This window comes from Rhinatrema bivittatum, chromosome 2 (assembly GCF_901001135.1).
Source record: "Rhinatrema bivittatum chromosome 2, aRhiBiv1.1, whole genome shotgun sequence".
NCBI lineage: Eukaryota > Metazoa > Chordata > Amphibia > Gymnophiona > Rhinatrematidae > Rhinatrema > Rhinatrema bivittatum.
In genome coordinates this window covers 821,321,485-821,340,136 of record NC_042616.1, presented here as the reverse complement: position 1 = coordinate 821,340,136, position 18,652 = coordinate 821,321,485, and the positions used below count along the sequence as shown (strand labels likewise).

Below are 18,652 nucleotides of genomic sequence, written 5' to 3'. Positions count from 1 at the left end.
CTCAAAGTCAGTCAGCAATTAGGGCGGGCAAAATACCCAGATGGCGTGTCGTCAGTTGAGGGGGACACCCCCGAGGTTTGCGACAATGCCGAAATAAAGACGTGGGTAGCGCGCGCGCGCACCCTAGAAGGCCCTCAGATGCATCATGGTGGAAAGCCTTGCCAAAGCCGTTCCGGGGACGGCGGAGAGTGCGGCTAGCAGACGCAGCGGTCGCCATCTTCCTGAGGCTGGTGGAGAAAGCGAATAAAGAGGTGAGGCAAGTAGGACGAAGCCGTCTGAGTCCGATGGACGCAACAAAATGTCGTGTCACAGCTGCAGATGATTATGATTATGATTGTTTATTGTGACATGTAATCTGGCTGGATATAATAATAATGAGTATTTGTAGGCCTCGCTGGCGTAGCTGGCACTTCACTTCCATGAAGCCCGTTTTTTCTGCACTTGCTGGGAGAAGTCAGAGAAGAAAAAAATCCTGAGATTCTGGTAAGTAATTGATTTTAACGCTCTGGCTTTGTCCAGGACTTTAACTTTTTCTGTATAATGGTGGAATTGTAAGATTATCACTTGGGGCCTACCCCCTGGTGCAGAAGAGGTGGGGGTGCCAAGGCCCGGCACGCTTATTCCAACTTGATGCGGCCATCTTTGTTCTCTAGGCCTAGAAGTTTCAGAATCCAGTTAGAGAAAAAAAAACACAATATCAGAGCCTTGTTAGTTGTTCAGGAAGCCCGACTATTCTGATATTTTCCCTCAGACCGTGGTTCTCCAGGTTGTTGAGTTTTTCTTCCATAGTCATCAATTTGTGTTCAAGAACATCCACTTTCTTACAGGCTTCTATAAGTTCCAACTCCTCCACGTGGCTTTCTGCTTCTGTGATGGGCGTGCTGTTGTCCTGTGGGGTAGACACCCCATCTGTGCCACTTTTTCCACCACCACCACCACCGCTACCTTAGCATTGATGTCCGAGGTAATCTTATTAGAAAATTTCTCAAACATCTCATGTAATTGCTTAGTCATGTTGAGTGGTGGTAGATGGGAGCGGCCATTCCTCTTCTGAAATCGAATCGTCTCCCGAGCCGGAGATGTCCCTCATCAGTTCCTTGTTTTTTTTCTCTGTGGCAGTGGCTTCTTGTCTGCCCAATATGCGGGCAAGGATCTCTTCTGTGTCTCTTTCATTGAAGTAATCATCACTGTTAGCCGGACCAGAGAGATTTACAGGTTTTTTTTTAAGATGGCCGGGGAGCTCAGTTCAGCCGCGTCCTCTCTCTAGTTGCACATCACTGGGAGAAGAACCTCCAAGATCTTTGGCAGTTAAAAAATTAATGGATATACGAGGCATGGAACGAAGACAAGACCGACTAGCTACATATCATTTAATTACAGCAATTGCAGAATACTTCAGTAATTTAATAGCCAAGATACACAGGTCTCCGTAATCTGACTAAGGATGATTACCCCCAGGGGAGGGGTTGATGAGTCCCTGATCTGCATTGTATAGGATAGGGAAGGGGGGTAATAAAGAAAAAGGAGGGGGTGGGTATATATATGTTGATTGTTGTTGATGTTTTGGAATTGCTATGCATCACAACTCTCCCAATAAACAGTTAAATACAAAAAAAAGAAAAAGCTTTAGCAAGTGAGATTCACCCTGAATTGTTTGAGTGGCTGCGAGATACTTCGAGTGACTGTAACATCTCCTTTGCTCCCAAGGTCAGCAGCCAATAAGAAAACTACCCCAGTGCATTGCTCTAATCTCTGTTACCTAAATAGCAAATAAAGAAATAGGAAACCAGAGGCATTTACTTGTTCATTTTATTATTTTATTCACAGAAAGTTCCCTTATGAATTGAGCACTGAATTCTCCAAAGTATGAACTCTGAGCAATTATCTCTGCAGAGTGACGTTAAGCATGCGACATGTTCCCAGCCTCAAACTCTCTCCTTTTGTCAGGTTACTCTGTGTGACAGCGCAGACAATCCACCAGCTCTCCAAAGGCAGCACCGACGCCGGAAACTGCTTGTGTGGCACAAGGCAGAAGAAATGAGCTTCCCTGGGATGAACTTTCACTGCTGCTTGCTGTCCTGACTGCGCAAGGGAAGAGCTAAGACAGTAATTTTATAACTCTGCACAGACATTATCCCAAAACTGCAAAAAGAAACCTATGCACACAAGTCTGCACTGAAAACCCATGGGTACCTGAGCCACTACAGGCACAGAATTAACTGCACCCCCTGCAACGCCTCTCTGCACTTTGCATAAAAGATGCTGAAATAGTCCCTATGCACTTGAGTATCAGATCCTCCGGCAGGTAATGAGGTACTCTGGATAGGCCTGGGTATCATTGAATATGACAAAGATGGTGGGATTTGTCACGCTGTCCACGACGCTGTCGTAGCGCAGGGGAAGGAGGCTGCTCTCCTTCTGGGGAGGCGCCCTCAGCTCTGGTCTTCCGGCCGTGAAATCTCCCGTCAGCACTTTCACCACAAACACATATTTGTTACCTTCCGGGGTTCGGGGGGAGTAGAAATCTTGCACAGATATCACGGATTTAACTGCGAAGTAGGCGCCCTGTCCATAGAGCGTTGCTGGTAAAAAAAAAAAATCATAAACAGAGCATGAGCTGAAATCCTACAGTGCACGGAGCCCTCTCCCGCCCTCCCTCCATGACCTGACACCATGCGAGCAGAGGAGCAGCCTAGGGGTTAGAGCAGCGGCCAGGAACCAGGGAAACCAGGGTTCAAATCCCAGTGTCACCTTGGGCAGGACACTTCTCCCTCCACTGCCTCAGGCAGAAACTTAGGGACAGATTCGTGAAGGCTTTTCTCTCACTTTGTGTCTCTGGGGATCAGGTGAGTCCTCTGGAGACGGGGAAATGCCTACAGCACCTGAATGTAATCTGCTTTCACGTGCGGAAAAGCCTGGGCCAGGGGAACAAGAGGACCTGAGCAGGACCCAGGCTGGCAGCAGACTCACTTAACCCTGCTCTTACAGCTCTAATTAACCAGAGTTAGGGTAGGGATCTTCAGGACCTGAGCAGGACCCAGGCTGGCAGCAGACTCACTTAACCCTGCTCTTACAGCTCTAATTAACCAGAGTTAGGGTAGGGATCTTCAGGACCTGAGCAGGACCCAGGCTGGCAGCAGACTCACTTAACCCTGCTCTTACAGCTCTAATTAACCAGAGTTAGGGTAGGGATCTTCAGGAGCTGAGCAGGACCCAGGCTGGCAGCAGACTCACTTAACCCTGCTCTTACAGCTCTAATTAACCAGAGTTAGGGTAGGGATCTTCAGGAGCTGAGCAGGACCCAGGCTGGCAGCAGACTCACTTAACCCTGCTCTTACAGCTCTAATTAACCAGAGTTAGGGTAGGGATCTTCAGGACCTGAGCAGGACCCAGGCTGGCAGCAGACTCACTTAACCCTGCTCTTACAGCTCTAATTAACCAGAGTTAGGGTAGGGATCTTCAGGACCTGAGCAGGAACCAGGCTGGCAGCAGAGTCACTTAACCCTGCTCTTACAGCTCTAATTAACCAGAGTTAGGGTAGGGATCTTCAGGAGCTGAGCAGGAACCAGGCTGGCAGCAGACTCACTTAACCCTGCTCTTACAGCTCTAATTAACCAGAGTTAGGGTAGGGATCTTCAGGACCTGAGCAGGACCCAGGCTGGCAGCAGACTCACTTAACCCTGCTCTTACAGCTCTAATTAACCAGAGTTAGGGTAGGGATCTTCAGGACCTGAGCAGGACCCAGGCTGGCAGCAGACTCACTTAACCCTGCTCTTACAGCTCTAATTAACCAGAGTTAGGGTAGGGATCTTCAGGACCTGAGCAGGACCCAGGCTGGCAGCAGACTCACTTAACCCTGCTCTTACAGCTCTAATTAACCAGAGTTAGGGTAGGGATCTTCAGGAGCTGAGCAGGACCCAGGCTGGCAGCAGACTCACTTAACCCTGCTCTTACAGCTCTAATTAACCAGAGTTAGGGTAGGGATCTTCAGGAGCTGAGCAGGACCCAGGCTGGCAGCAGACTCACTTAACCCTGCTCTTACAGCTCTAATTAACCAGAGTTAGGGTAGGGATCTTCAGGACCTGAGCAGGACCCAGGCTGGCAGCAGACTCACTTAACCCTGCTCTTACAGCTCTAATTAACCAGAGTTAGGGTAGGGATCTTCAGGATCCTGAGCAGGACCCAGGCTGGCAGCAGACTCACTTAACCCTGCTCTTACAGCTCTAATTAACCAGAGTTAGGGTAGGGATCTTCAGGACCTGAGCAGGACCCAGGCTGGCAGCAGACTCACTTAACCCTGCTCTTACAGCTCTAATTAACCAGAGTTAGGGTAGGGATCTTCAGGATCCTGAGCAGGACCCAGGCTGGCAGCAGAGCTCACTTAACCCTGCTCTTACAGCTCTAATTAACCAGAGTTAGGGTAGGGATCTTCAGGACCTGAGCAGGACCCAGGCTGGCAGCAGACTCACTTAACCCTGCTCTTACAGCTCTAATTAACCAGAGTTAGGGTAGGGATCTTCAGGAGCTGAGCAGGACCCAGGCTGGCAGCAGACTCACTTAACCCTGCTCTTACAGCTCTAATTAACCAGAGTTAGGGTAGGGATCTTCAGGACCTGAGCAGGACCCAGGCTGGCAGCAGACTCACTTAACCCTGCTCTTACAGCTCTAATTAACCAGAGTTAGGGTAGGGATCTTCAGGACCTGAGCAGGACCCAGGCTGGCAGCAGACTCACTTAACCCTGCTCTTACAGCTCTAATTAACCAGAGTTAGGGTAGGGATCTTCAGGAGCTGAGCAGGACCCAGGCTGGCAGCAGACTCACTTAACCCTGCTCTTACAGCTCTAATTAACCAGAGTTAGGGTAGGGATCTTCAGGACCTGAGCAGGACCCAGGCTGGCAGCAGACTCACTTAACCCTGCTCTTACAGCTCTAATTAACCAGAGTTAGGGTAGGGATCTTCAGGACCTGAGCAGGACCCAGGCTGGCAGCAGACTCACTTAACCCTGCTCTTACAGCTCTAATTAACCAGAGTTAGGGTAGGGATCTTCAGGACCTGAGCAGGACCCAGGCTGGCAGCAGACTCACTTAACCCTGCTCTTACAGCTCTAATTAACCAGAGTTAGGGTAGGGATCTTCAGGACCTGAGCAGGACCCAGGCTGGCAGCAGACTCACTTAACCCTGCTCTTACAGCTCTAATTAACCAGAGTTAGGGTAGGGATCTTCAGGACCTGAGCAGGACCCAGGCTGGCAGCAGACTCACTTAACCCTGCTCTTACAGCTCTAATTAACCAGAGTTAGGGTAGGGATCTTCAGGACCTGAGCAGGACCCAGGCTGGCAGCAGACTCACTTAACCCTGCTCTTACAGCTCTAATTAACCAGAGTTAGGGTAGGGATCTTCAGGACCTGAGCAGGACCCAGGCTGGCAGCAGACTCACTTAACCCTGCTCTTACAGCTCTAATTAACCAGAGTTAGGGTAGGGATCTTCAGGAGCTGAGCAGGACCCAGGCTGGCAGCAGACTCACTTAACCCTGCTCTTACAGCTCTAATTAACCAGAGTTAGGGTAGGGATCTTCAGGAGCTGAGCAGGACCCAGGCTGGCAGCAGACTCACTTAACCCTGCTCTTACAGCTCTAATTAACCAGAGTTAGGGTAGGGATCTTCAGGACCTGAGCAGGACCCAGGCTGGCAGCAGACTCACTTAACCCTGCTCTTACAGCTCTAATTAACCAGAGTTAGGGTAGGGATCTTCAGGACCTGAGCAGGACCCAGGCTGGCAGCAGACTCACTTAACCCTGCTCTTACAGCTCTAATTAACCAGAGTTAGGGTAGGGATCTTCAGGAGCTGAGCAGGACCCAGGCTGGCAGCAGACTCACTTAACCCTGCTCTTACAGCTCTAATTAACCAGAGTTAGGGTAGGGATCTTCAGGACCTGAGCAGGACCCAGGCTGGCAGCAGACTCACTTAACCCTGCTCTTACAGCTCTAATTAACCAGAGTTAGGGTAGGGATCTTCAGGAGCCTGAGCAGGACCCAGGCTGGCAGCAGACTCACTTAACCCTGCTCTTACAGCTCTAATTAACCAGAGTTAGGGTAGGGATCTTCAGGAGCTGAGCAGGACCCAGGCTGGCAGCAGACTCACTTAACCCTGCTCTTACAGCTCTAATTAACCAGAGTTAGGGTAGGGATCTTCAGGACCTGAGCAGGACCCAGGCTGGCAGCAGACTCACTTAACCCTGCTCTTACAGCTCTAATTAACCAGAGTTAGGGTAGGGATCTTCAGGACCTGAGCAGGACCCAGGCTGGCAGCAGACTCACTTAACCCTGCTCTTACAGCTCTAATTAACCAGAGTTAGGGTAGGGATCTTCAGGAGCTGAGCAGGACCCAGGCTGGCAGCAGACTCACTTAACCCTGCTCTTACAGCTCTAATTAACCAGAGTTAGGGTAGGGATCTTCAGGAGCCTGAGCAGGACCCAGGCTGGCAGCAGACTCACTTAACCCTGCTCTTACAGCTCTAATTAACCAGAGTTAGGGTAGGGATCTTCAGGACCTGAGCAGGACCCAGGCTGGCAGCAGACTCACTTAACCCTGCTCTTACAGCTCTAATTAACCAGAGTTAGGGTAGGGATCTTCAGGACCTGAGCAGGACCCAGGCTGGCAGCAGACTCACTTAACCCTGCTCTTACAGCTCTAATTAACCAGAGTTAGGGTAGGGATCTTCAGGAGCCTGAGCAGGACCCAGGCTGGCAGCAGACTCACTTAACCCTGCTCTTACAGCTCTAATTAACCAGAGTTAGGGTAGGGATCTTCAGGACCTGAGCAGGACCCAGGCTGGCAGCAGACTCACTTAACCCTGCTCTTACAGCTCTAATTAACCAGAGTTAGGGTAGGGATCTTCAGGACCTGAGCAGGACCCAGGCTGGCAGCAGACTCACTTAACCCTGCTCTTACAGCTCTAATTAACCAGAGTTAGGGTAGGGATCTTCAGGACCTGAGCAGGACCCAGGCTGGCAGCAGACTCACTTAACCCTGCTCTTACAGCTCTAATTAACCAGAGTTAGGGTAGGGATCTTCAGGTCCTGAGCAGGACCCAGGCTGGCAGCAGACTCACTTAACCCTGCTCTTACAGCTCTAATTAACCAGAGTTAGGGTAGGGATCTTCAGGACCTGAGCAGGACCCAGGCTGGCAGCAGACTCACTTAACCCTGCTCTTACAGCTCTAATTAACCAGAGTTAGGGTAGGGATCTTCAGGACCTGAGCAGGACCCAGGCTGGCAGCAGACTCACTTAACCCTGCTCTTACAGCTCTAATTAACCAGAGTTAGGGTAGGGATCTTCAGGACCTGAGCAGGACCCAGGCTGGCAGCAGACTCACTTAACCCTGCTCTTACAGCTCTAATTAACCAGAGTTAGGGTAGGGATCTTCAGGACCTGAGCAGGACCCAGGCTGGCAGCAGACTCACTTAACCCTGCTCTTACAGCTCTAATTAACCAGAGTTAGGGTAGGGATCTTCAGGACCTGAGCAGGACCCAGGCTGGCAGCAGACTCACTTAACCCTGCTCTTACAGCTCTAATTAACCAGAGTTAGGGTAGGGATCTTCAGGACCTGAGCAGGACCCAGGCTGGCAGCAGAGTCACTTAACCCTGCTCTTACAGCTCTAATTAACCAGAGTTAGGGTAGGGATCTTCAGGACCTGAGCAGGACCCAGGCTGGCAGCAGACTCACTTAACCCTGCTCTTACAGCTCTAATTAACCAGAGTTAGGGTAGGGATCTTCAGGAGCTGAGCAGGACCCAGGCTGGCAGCAGACTCACTTAACCCTGCTCTTACAGCTCTAATTAACCAGAGCTAGGGTAGGGATCTTCAGGACCTGAGCAGGACCCAGGCTGGCAGCAGACTCACTTAACCCTGCTCTTACAGCTCTAATTAACCAGAGTTAGGGTAGGGATCTTCAGGACCTGAGCAGGACCCAGGCTGGCAGCAGACTCACTTAACCCTGCTCTTACAGCTCTAATTAACCAGAGTTAGGGTAGGGATCTTCAGGACCTGAGCAGGACCCAGGCTGGCAGCAGACTCACTTAACCCTGCTCTTACAGCTCTAATTAACCAGTTAGGGTAGGGATCTTCAGGAGCCTGAGCAGGACCCAGGCTGGCAGCAGACTCACTTAACCCTGCTCTTACAGCTCTAATTAACCAGAGTTAGGGTAGGGATCTTCAGGACCTGAGCAGGACCCAGGCTGGCAGCAGACGTCACTTAACCCTGCTCTTACAGCTCTAATTAACCAGAGTTAGGGTAGGGATCTTCAGGAGCTGAGCAGGACCCAGGCTGGCAGCAGACTCACTTAACCCTGCTCTTACAGCTCTAATTAACCAGAGTTAGGGTAGGGATCTTCAGGAGCCTGAGCAGGACCCAGGCTGGCAGCAGACTCACTTAACCCTGCTCTTACAGCTCTAATTAACCAGAGTTAGGGTAGGGATCTTCAGGACCTGAGCAGGACCCAGGCTGGCAGCAGAGTCACTTAACCCTGCTCTTACAGCTCTAATTAACCAGAGTTAGGGTAGGGATCTTCAGGACCTGAGCAGGACCCAGGCTGGCAGCAGACTCACTTAACCCTGCTCTTACAGCTCTAATTAACCAGAGTTAGGGTAGGGATCTTCAGGACCTGAGCAGGACCCAGGCTGGCAGCAGACTCACTTAACCCTGCTCTTACAGCTCTAATTAACCAGAGTTAGGGTAGGGATCTTCAGGAGCTGAGCAGGACCCAGGCTGGCAGCAGACTCACTTAACCCTGCTCTTACAGCTCTAATTAACCAGAGTTAGGGTAGGGATCTTCAGGTCCTGAGCAGGATCCAGGCTGGCAGCAGACTCACTTAACCCTGCTCTTACAGCTCTAATTAACCAGAGTTAGGGTAGGGATCTTCAGGAGCTGAGCAGGACCCAGGCTGGCAGCAGACTCACTTAACCCTGCTCTTACAGCTCTAATTAACCAGAGTTAGGGTAGGGATCTTCAGGAGCTGAGCAGGACCCAGGCTGGCAGCAGACTCACTTAACCCTGCTCTTACAGCTCTAATTAACCAGAGTTAGGGTAGGGATCTTCAGGACCTGAGCAGGACCCAGGCTGGCAGCAGAGTCACTTAACCCTGCTCTTACAGCTCTAATTAACCAGAGTTAGGGTAGGGATCTTCAGGACCTGAGCAGGATCCAGTCTGGCAGCAGACTCACTTAACCCTGCTCTTACAGCTCTAATTAACCAGAGTTAGGGTAGGGATCTTCAGGACCTGAGCAGGACCCAGGCTGGCAGCAGAGTCACTTAACCCTGCTCTTACAGCTCTAATTAACCAGAGTTAGGGTAGGGATCTTCAGGACCTGAGCAGGATCCAGTCTGGCAGCAGACTCACTTAACCCTGCTCTTACAGCTCTAATTAACCAGAGTTAGGGTAGGGATCTTCAGGACCTGAGCAGGACCCAGGCTGGCAGCAGACTCACTTAACCCTGCTCTTACAGCTCTAATTAACCAGAGTTAGGGTAGGGATCTTCAGGAGCTGAGCAGGACCCAGGCTGGCAGCAGACTCACTTATCCCTGCTCTTAGCAGCTCTAATTAACCAGGGTTAGGGTAGGGATCTTCAGGACCTGAGCAGGACCCAGGCTGGCAGCAGACTCACTTAACCCTGCTCTTGCAGCTCTAATTAACCAGAGTTAGGGTAGGGATCTTCAGGAGCTGAGCAGGACCCAGGCTGGCAGCAGACTCACTTAACCCTGCTCTTACAGCTCTAATTAACCAGAGTTAGGGTAGGGATCTTCAGGACCTGAGCAGGACCCAGGCTGGCAGCAGACTCACTTAACCCTGCTCTTACAGCTCTAATTAACCAGTTAGGGTAGGGATCTTCAGGACCTGAGCAGGACCCAGGCTGGCAGCAGACTCACTTAACCCTGCTCTTACAGCTCTAATTAACCAGAGTTAGGGTAGGGATCTTCAGGAGCTGAGCAGGACCCAGGCTGGCAGCAGACTCACTTAACCCTGCTCTTGCAGCTCTAATTAACCAGAGTTAGGGTAGGGATCTTCAGGACCTGAGCAGGACCCAGGCTGGCAGCAGACTCACTTAACCCTGCTCTTGCAGCTCTAATTAACCAGAGTTAGGGTAGGGATCTTCAGGAGCTGAGCAGGACCCAGGCTGGCAGCAGACTCACTTAACCCTGCTCTTACAGCTCTAATTAACCAGAGTTAGGGTAGGGATCTTCAGGACCTGAGCAGGACCCAGGCTGGCAGCAGACTCACTTAACCCTGCTCTTACAGCTCTAATTAACCAGTTAGGGTAGGGATCTTCAGGACCTGAGCAGGACCCAGGCTGGCAGCAGACTCACTTAACCCTGCTCTTACAGCTCTAATTAACCAGAGTTAGGGTAGGGATCTTCAGGAGCTGAGCAGGACCCAGGCTGGCAGCAGACTCACTTAACCCTGCTCTTACAGCTCTAATTAACCAGAGTTAGGGTAGGGATCTTCAGGAGCTGAGCAGGACCCAGGCTGGCAGCAGACTCACTTAACCCTGCTCTTACAGCTCTAATTAACCAGAGTTAGGGTAGGGATCTTCAGGAGCTGAGCAGGACCCAGGCTGGCAGCAGACTCACTTAACCCTGCTCTTACAGCTCTAATTAACCAGATTTAGGGTAGGGATCTTCAGGAGCTGAGCAGGATCCAGTCTGGCAGCAGACTCACTTAACCCTGCTCTTACAGCTCTAATTAACCAGAGTTAGGGTAGGGATCTTCAGGACCTGAGCAGGATCCAGTCTGGCAGCAGACTCACTTAACCCTGCTCTTACAGCTCTAATTAACCAGTTAGGGTAGGGATCTTCAGGACCTGAGCAGGACCCAGGCTGGCAGCAGACTCACTTAACCCTGCTCTTACAGCTCTAATTAACCAGAGTTAGGGTAGGGATCTTCAGGAGCTGAGCAGGACCCAGGCTGGCAGCAGACTCACTTAACCCTGCTCTTACAGCTCTAATTAACCAGAGTTAGGGTAGGGATCTTCAGGAGCTGAGCAGGACCCAGGCTGGCAGCAGACTCACTTAACCCTGCTCTTACAGCTCTAATTAACCAGAGTTAGGGTAGGGATCTTCAGGTCCTGAGCAGGACCCAGGCTGGCAGCAGACTCACTTAACTCTGCTCTTACAGCTCTAATTAACCAGAGTTAGGGTAGGGATCTTCAGGACCTGAGCAGGAACCAGGCTGGCAGCAGACTCACTTAACCCTGCTCTTACAGCTCTAATTAACCAGAGTTAGGGTAGGGATCTTCAGGTCCTGAGCAGGACCCAGGCTGGCAGCAGACTCACTTAACCCTGCTCTTACAGCTCTAATTAACCAGTTAGGGTAGGGATCTTCAGGTCCTGAGCAGGACCCAGGCTGGCAGCAGACTCACTTAACCCTGCTCTTACAGCTCTAATTAACCAGAGTTAGGGGAGGGATCTTCAGGACCTGAGCAGGTACCAGGCTGGCAGCAGACTCACTTAACCCTGCTCTTACAGCTCTAATTAACCAGAGTTAGGGTAGGGATCTTCAGGTCCTGAGCAGGACCCAGGCTGGCAGCAGAGTCACTTAACCCTGCTCTTACAGCTCTAATTAACCAGAGTTAGGGTAGGGATCTTCAGGAGCTGAGCAGGACCCAGGCTGGCAGCAGACTCACTTAACCCTGCTCTTACAGCTCTAATTAACCAGAGTTAGGGTAGGGATCTTCAGGACCTGAGCAGGACCCAGGCTGGCAGCAGACTCACTTAACCCTGCTCTTACAGCTCTAATTAACCAGAGTTAGGGTTGGGATCTTCAGGTCCTGAGCAGGACCCAGGCTGGCAGCAGACTCACTTAACCCTGCTCTTACAGCTCTAATTAACCAGAGTTAGGGTAGGGATCTTCAGGACCTGAGCAGGACCCAGGCTGGCAGCAGAGTCACTTAACCCTGCTCTTACAGCTCTAATTAACCAGAGTTAGGGTAGGGATCTTCAGGAGCTGAGCAGGACCCAGGCTGGCAGCAGACTCACTTAACCCTGCTCTTACAGCTCTAATTAACCAGAGTTAGGGTAGGGATCTTCAGGACCTGAGCAGGACCCAGGCTGGCAGCAGAGTCACTTAACCCACTGGCTTCCCATTCACTCACGAATTATTTACAAGACCCTCACCCTCATCCACAAAAGTATTACTAACGAACACTACAACTGGCTAAATCCACCCTTCCTCCCTCGTACCTCCACAAGACCCACCCGTGCTTCCCTCCGTGGAACCCTTATCCCTCCCTCCATAAAATCCACTAGACTAATCTCCACCACCAATAGAGCCCTTTCCCTTGCAGGCCCCTCCCTCTGGAACTCTATGCCTCTTGACCTACGTACCGAAACCTCCACACCTACTTTCAAAAGAAACTCAAAACCTGGCTTTTCCTCCAAGCTTACCCCCTTTCCTCATCAGCTCCACCAACTAACATGCTAGCCCAACCCTCATCTCTCTCCAACATCCCCCGTTCAGGTCCTACACCCAATACCCTCCCCTTCTAATGACTCATACAATTTTGTATATAACAAGTGTACATATTTCTCCCTCGAATCCCAACTCATATCCTATCCCTGTGTCTTTTTGCACCCTCCCCCTGCCCCCCCATTTGTCTCGACTACCCCCTTCCATCCCTCCCTTTAGTTATTTAGTTATTTATTAGTTATTCAGTTATTTATTCTGTTACTGCGTTTATGTTATACACCGTTCTCTGTAAAGGCTACGCCTATATATCTTTTGTTGCAAGTTACTTGTAAACCGGCACGATGTGCAAACGGTTGCCGGTATATAAAATTAAATAAATAAATAAATAAAATAAACCCTGCTCTTACAGCTCTAATTAACCAGAGTTAGGGTAGGGATCTTCAGGACCTGAGCAGGACCCAGGCTGGCAGCAGACTCACTTAACCCTGCTCTTACAGCTCTAATTAACCAGAGTTAGGGTAGGGATCTTCAGGACCTGAGCAGGACCCAGGCTGGCAGCAGACTCACTTAACCCTGCTCTTACAGCTCTAATTAACCAGAGTTAGGGTAGGGATCTTCAGGACCTGAGCAGGACCCAGGCTGGCAGCAGACTCACTTAACCCTGCTCTTACAGCTCTAATTAACCAGAGTTAGGGTAGGGATCTTTAGGACCTGAGCAGGACCCAGGCTGGCAGCAGACTCACTTAACCCTGCTCTTACAGCTCTAATTAACCAGAGTTAGGGTAGGGATCTTCAGGAGCTGAGCAGGACCCAGGCTGGCAGCAGACTCACTTAACCCTGCTCTTACAGCTCTAATTAACCAGAGTTAGGGTAGGGATCTTCAGGTCCTGAGCAGGACCCAGGCTGGCAGCAGACTCACTTAACCCTGCTCTTACAGCTCTAATTAACCAGAGTTAGGGTAGGGATCTTCAGGACCTGAGCAGGTACCAGGCTGGCAGCAGACTCACTTAACCCTGCTCTTACAGCTCTAATTAACCAGTTAGGGTAGGGATCTTCAGGAGCTGAGCAGGACCCAGGCTGGCAGCAGACTCACTTAACCCTGCTCTTACAGCTCTAATTAACCAGAGTTAGGGTAGGGATCTTCAGGACCTGAGCAGGACCCAGGCTGGCAGCAGACTCACTTAACCCTGCTCTTACAGCTCTAATTAACCAGAGTTAGGGTAGGGATCTTCAGGAGCTGAGCAGGACCCAGGCTGGCAGCAGAGTCACTTAACCCTGCTCTTACAGCTCTAATTAACCAGAGTTAGGGTAGGGATCTTCAGGAGCTGAGCAGGAACCAGGCTGGCAGCAGACTCACTTAACCCTGCTCTTACAGCTCTAATTAACCAGAGTTAGGGTAGGGATCTTCAGGACCTGAGCAGGACCCAGGCTGGCAGCAGAGTCACTTAACCCTGCTCTTACAGCTCTAATTAACCAGAGTTAGGGTAGGGATCTTCAGGAGCTGAGCAGGAACCAGGCTGGCAGCAGACTCACTTAACCCTGCTCTTACAGCTCTAATTAACCAGAGTTAGGGTAGGGATCTTCAGGACCTGAGCAGGACCCAGGCTGGCAGCAGACTCACTTAACCCTGCTCTTACAGCTCTAATTAACCAGAGTTAGGGTAGGGATCTTCAGGACATGAGCAGGATCCAGTCTGGCAGCAGAGTCACTTAACCCTGCTCTTACAGCTCTAATTAACCAGAGTTAGGGTAGGGATCTTCAGGAGCTGAGCAGGACCCAGGCTGGCAGCAGACTCACTTAACCCTGCTCTTACAGCTCTAATTAACCAGAGTTAGGGTAGGGATCTTCAGGACCTGAGCAGGACCCAGGCTGGCAGCAGACTCACTTAACCCTGCTCTTACAGCTCTAATTAACCAGAGTTAGGGTAGGGATCTTCAGGAGCTGAGCAGGACCCAGGCTGGCAGCAGACTCACTTAACCCTGCTCTTACAGCTCTAATTAACCAGAGTTAGGGTAGGGATCTTCAGGAGCTGAGCAGGAACCAGGCTGGCAGCAGACTCACTTAACCCTGCTCTTACAGCTCTAATTAACCAGAGTTAGGGTAGGGATCTTCAGGACCTGAGCAGGACCCAGGCTGGCAGCAGAGTCACTTAACCCTGCTCTTACAGCTCTAATTAACCAGAGTTAGGGTAGGGATCTTCAGGAGCTGAGCAGGAACCAGGCTGGCAGCAGACTCACTTAACCCTGCTCTTACAGCTCTAATTAACCAGAGTTAGGGTAGGGATCTTCAGGACCTGAGCAGGACCCAGGCTGGCAGCAGACTCACTTAACCCTGCTCTTACAGCTCTAATTAACCAGAGTTAGGGTAGGGATCTTCAGGACATGAGCAGGATCCAGTCTGGCAGCAGAGTCACTTAACCCTGCTCTTACAGCTCTAATTAACCAGAGTTAGGGTAGGGATCTTCAGGAGCTGAGCAGGACCCAGGCTGGCAGCAGACTCACTTAACCCTGCTCTTACAGCTCTAATTAACCAGAGTTAGGGTAGGGATCTTCAGGAGCTGAGCAGGAACCAGGCTGGCAGCAGACTCACTTAACCCTGCTCTTACAGCTCTAATTAACCAGAGTTAGGGTAGGGATCTTCAGGACATGAGCAGGACCCAGGCTGGCAGCAGAGTCACTTAACCCTGCTCTTACAGCTCTAATTAACCAGAGTTAGGGTAGGGATCTTCAGGAGCTGAGCAGGACCCAGGCTGGCAGCAGACTCACTTAACCCTGCTCTTACAGCTCTAATTAACCAGAGTTAGGGTAGGGATCTTCAGGACCTGAGCAGGACCCAGGCTGGCAGCAGACTCACTTAACCCTGCTCTTGCAGCTCTAATTAACCAGAGTTAGGGTAGGGATCTTCAGGACCTGAGCAGGACCCAGGCTGGCAGCAGACTCACTTAACCCTGCTCTTACAGCTCTAATTAACCAGAGTTAGGGTAGGGATCTTCAGGAGCTGAGCAGGACCCAGGCTGGCAGCAGACTCACTTAACCCTGCTCTTACAGCTCTAATTAACCAGAGTTAGGGTAGGGATCTTCAGGACCTGAGCAGGACCCAGGCTGGCAGCAGACTCACTTAACCCTGCTCTTACAGCTCTAATTAACCAGAGTTAGGGTAGGGATCTTCAGGAGCTGAGCAGGACCCAGGCTGGCAGCAGACTCACTTAACCCTGCTCTTACAGCTCTAATTAACCAGAGTTAGGGTAGGGATCTTCAGGACCTGAGCAGGACCCAGGCTGGCAGCAGACTCACTTAACCCTGCTCTTACAGCTCTAATTAACCAGAGTTAGGGTAGGGATCTTCAGGACCTGAGCAGGACCCAGGCTGGCAGCAGACTCACTTAACCCTGCTCTTGCAGCTCTAATTAACCAGAGTTAGGGTAGGGATCTTCAGGACCTGAGCAGGACCCAGGCTGGCAGCAGACTCACTTAACCCTGCTCTTACAGCTCTAATTAACCAGAGTTAGGGTAGGGATCTTCAGGACCTGAGCAGGACCCAGGCTGGCAGCAGACTCACTTAACCCTGCTCTTACAGCTCTAATTAACCAGAGTTAGGGTAGGGATCTTCAGGTCCTGAGCAGGACCCAGGCTGGCAGCAGACTCACTTAACCCTGCTCTTACAGCTCTAATTAACCAGAGTTAGGGTAGGGATCTTCAGGAGCTGAGCAGGACCCAGGCTGGCAGCAGACTCACTTAACCCTGCTCTTACAGCTCTAATTAACCAGAGTTAGGGTAGGGATCTTCAGGAGCTGAGCAGGACCCAGGCTGGCAGCAGACTCACTTAACCCTGCTCTTACAGCTCTAATTAACCAGAGTTAGGGTAGGGATCTTCAGGTCCTGAGCAGGACCCAGGCTGGCAGCAGACTCACTTAACCCTGCTCTTACAGCTCTAATTAACCAGAGTTAGGGTAGGGATCTTCAGGAGCTGAGCAGGACCCAGGCTGGCAGCAGACTCACTTAACCCTGCTCTTACAGCTCTAATTAACCAGAGTTAGGGTAGGGATCTTCAGGAGCTGAGCAGGACCCAGGCTGGCAGCAGACTCACTTAACCCTGCTCTTACAGCTCTAATTAACCAGAGTTAGGGTAGGGATCTTCAGGACCTGAGCAGGACCCAGGCTGGCAGCAGACTCACTTAACCCTGCTCTTACAGCTCTAATTAACCAGAGTTAGGGTAGGGATCTTCAGGAGCTGAGCAGGTACCAGGCTGGCAGCAGAGTCACTTAACCCTGCTCTTACAGCTCTAATTAACCAGAGTTAGGGTAGGGATCTTCAGGACCTGAGCAGGACCCAGGCTGGCAGCAGACTCACTTAACCCTGCTCTTACAGCTCTAATTAACCAGAGTTAGGGTAGGGATCTTCAGGAGCTGAGCAGGACCCAGGCTGGCAGCAGACTCACTTAACCCTGCTCTTACAGCTCTAATTAACCAGAGTTAGGGTAGGGATCTTCAGGACCAGGGGAATTCATACATTTTACAATCTCTTTTTGCTGAAAATGTATCTATCATTCCCCAGATCCATGCAATATGTTAAGCAAGCTTTCTGCAGCTTTGCTTAATTCACCAAGCTCGTACCTTTTTAAGCAAAGATCAGTTCCTTAGAGTAACTCAGGCCCTGTTCATACAAGCTTAATTATTAATATAAAAACGTGCCATACTGGGTCAGACCAAGGGTCCATCAAGCCCAGCATCCTGTTTCCAACAGTGGCCAATCCAGGCCATAAGAACCTGGCAAGTACCCAAAAACTAAGTCTATTCCATGTAACCATTGCTAATGGCAGTGGCTATTCTCTAAGTGAACTTAGTAGCAGGTAATGGACTTCTCCTCCAAGAACTTATCCAATCCTTTTTTAAACACAGCTATACTAACTGCACGAACCACATCCTCTGGCAACAAATTCCAGAGCTTAATTGTGCGTTGAGTAAAAAAGAACTTTCTCCGATTAGTTTTAAATGTGCCCCATGCTAACTTCATGGAGTGCCCCCTAGTCTTTCATCCGAAAGAGTAAATAACCGATTCACATCTACCCGTTCTAGACCTCTCATGATCTTAAACACCTCTATCATATTCCCCCTCAGTCGTCTCTTCTCCAAGCTGAAAAGTCCTAACCTTAAGGAGAGTATGCTCTATGGGCAGGATCCTGCTGGGCAGGTGGAGTTCAGAGGGCGTAACCAGAGGTTAGGGAATAAGAGCTGGGGATCCAGGTGAGGATAACCATACCAGGCCCAGGTCTCCAGGAGGAAGGCAGCTCCTGTAACATATATCAGTGCCCAAACACTAAGGGGGTACAGGAACAGTCCAGAACTTTTCTTCTAGCATTTGATTGCTGTATTAGTTGAGGGAAGCAGTACTGAACTGTAAGTAATGAGAGTACACTGCTCTGAAAGGAAGACAGTCCACTGTTGTGTGATTGTGAAGCTGTAATAAGAGATACTGTTTTAAGCAAGGCTGGAATCAGTGTTTGGTAAAGTAGTTGGACCTGATTATATCACCGAGCCTGTAATGAATGACTGGGACTGCGTAAGTGTCCCACTGTGATATGCATCCTAAACTTTTCAGCTAGCATTTTATTGCAGTATTAGTTAAATTATTCTGCTGTCTGTATTGTGTTCAGTTTTATTTATTATTAGAATTGTTCATTATTTTCTCAATCTCCTTTTATGACAGGATACAGAGATCCTGTTTGTGGCTGTGATCTCTGTATTTATAATGTATAAACTATTGCATTTATTCTTTATGTCTTGCTTTGTCATTTTAACATGGGTTAAGATGTTAGTACATATAATGCTCTGTGCTTATCCTACGCCTGAAGGAGGTCCCAGTCTTACCATTCTTGCCGCAGAAGCTTCGGTTGAAGCCGTACTGACAGATTTCACGGGAGCTGGCCTCCGTGGTGCCGTGGTACAGGCGGCGCTCCACAGGCTGCTGACATCCTGCCCGTTCCATGCACTGTTTCTTCAGCCGGTACTGCGTGGAGAGCAGGGGGTGAGACAGACGCTCCACCTGCAACCAGAGAAGAGCACAGCCCTGACGCATTCATTAAGAGAGGGAAGCTGGAGGAAGGGTGGGAGATTAAAATGCCATCATTTCAAAGGAAGCGAGTTAATTATACACAAAGGGAAGAATTGGACAGCCAGAAGGTGTGATGAA

At 50.3% G+C, this 18,652-nt stretch overlaps 1 protein-coding gene across 13 annotated transcripts in view; it reads right to left on the bottom strand.

Moving 5' to 3' along the window:
• Nucleotides 1-1,791: 1,791 nt before the first annotated feature.
• The window catches only part of PARP10 (poly(ADP-ribose) polymerase family member 10), a 102,489-nt gene continuing 85,628 nt past the window's right edge, over nt 1,792-18,652 (bottom strand). For all 13 annotated transcript variants that reach the window (XM_029592328.1, XM_029592326.1, XM_029592321.1 and 10 more), the window contains 2 exons: nt 18,331-18,505; nt 1,792-2,582 (listed from right to left, as the gene is read on the bottom strand). In XM_029592328.1, coding sequence (XP_029448188.1) covers nt 2,290-2,582; nt 18,331-18,505 — 468 coding nt within the window. In that variant the 3' untranslated portion in view covers nt 1,792-2,289. The remainder of the gene's footprint in view (nt 2,583-18,330; nt 18,506-18,652) is intronic.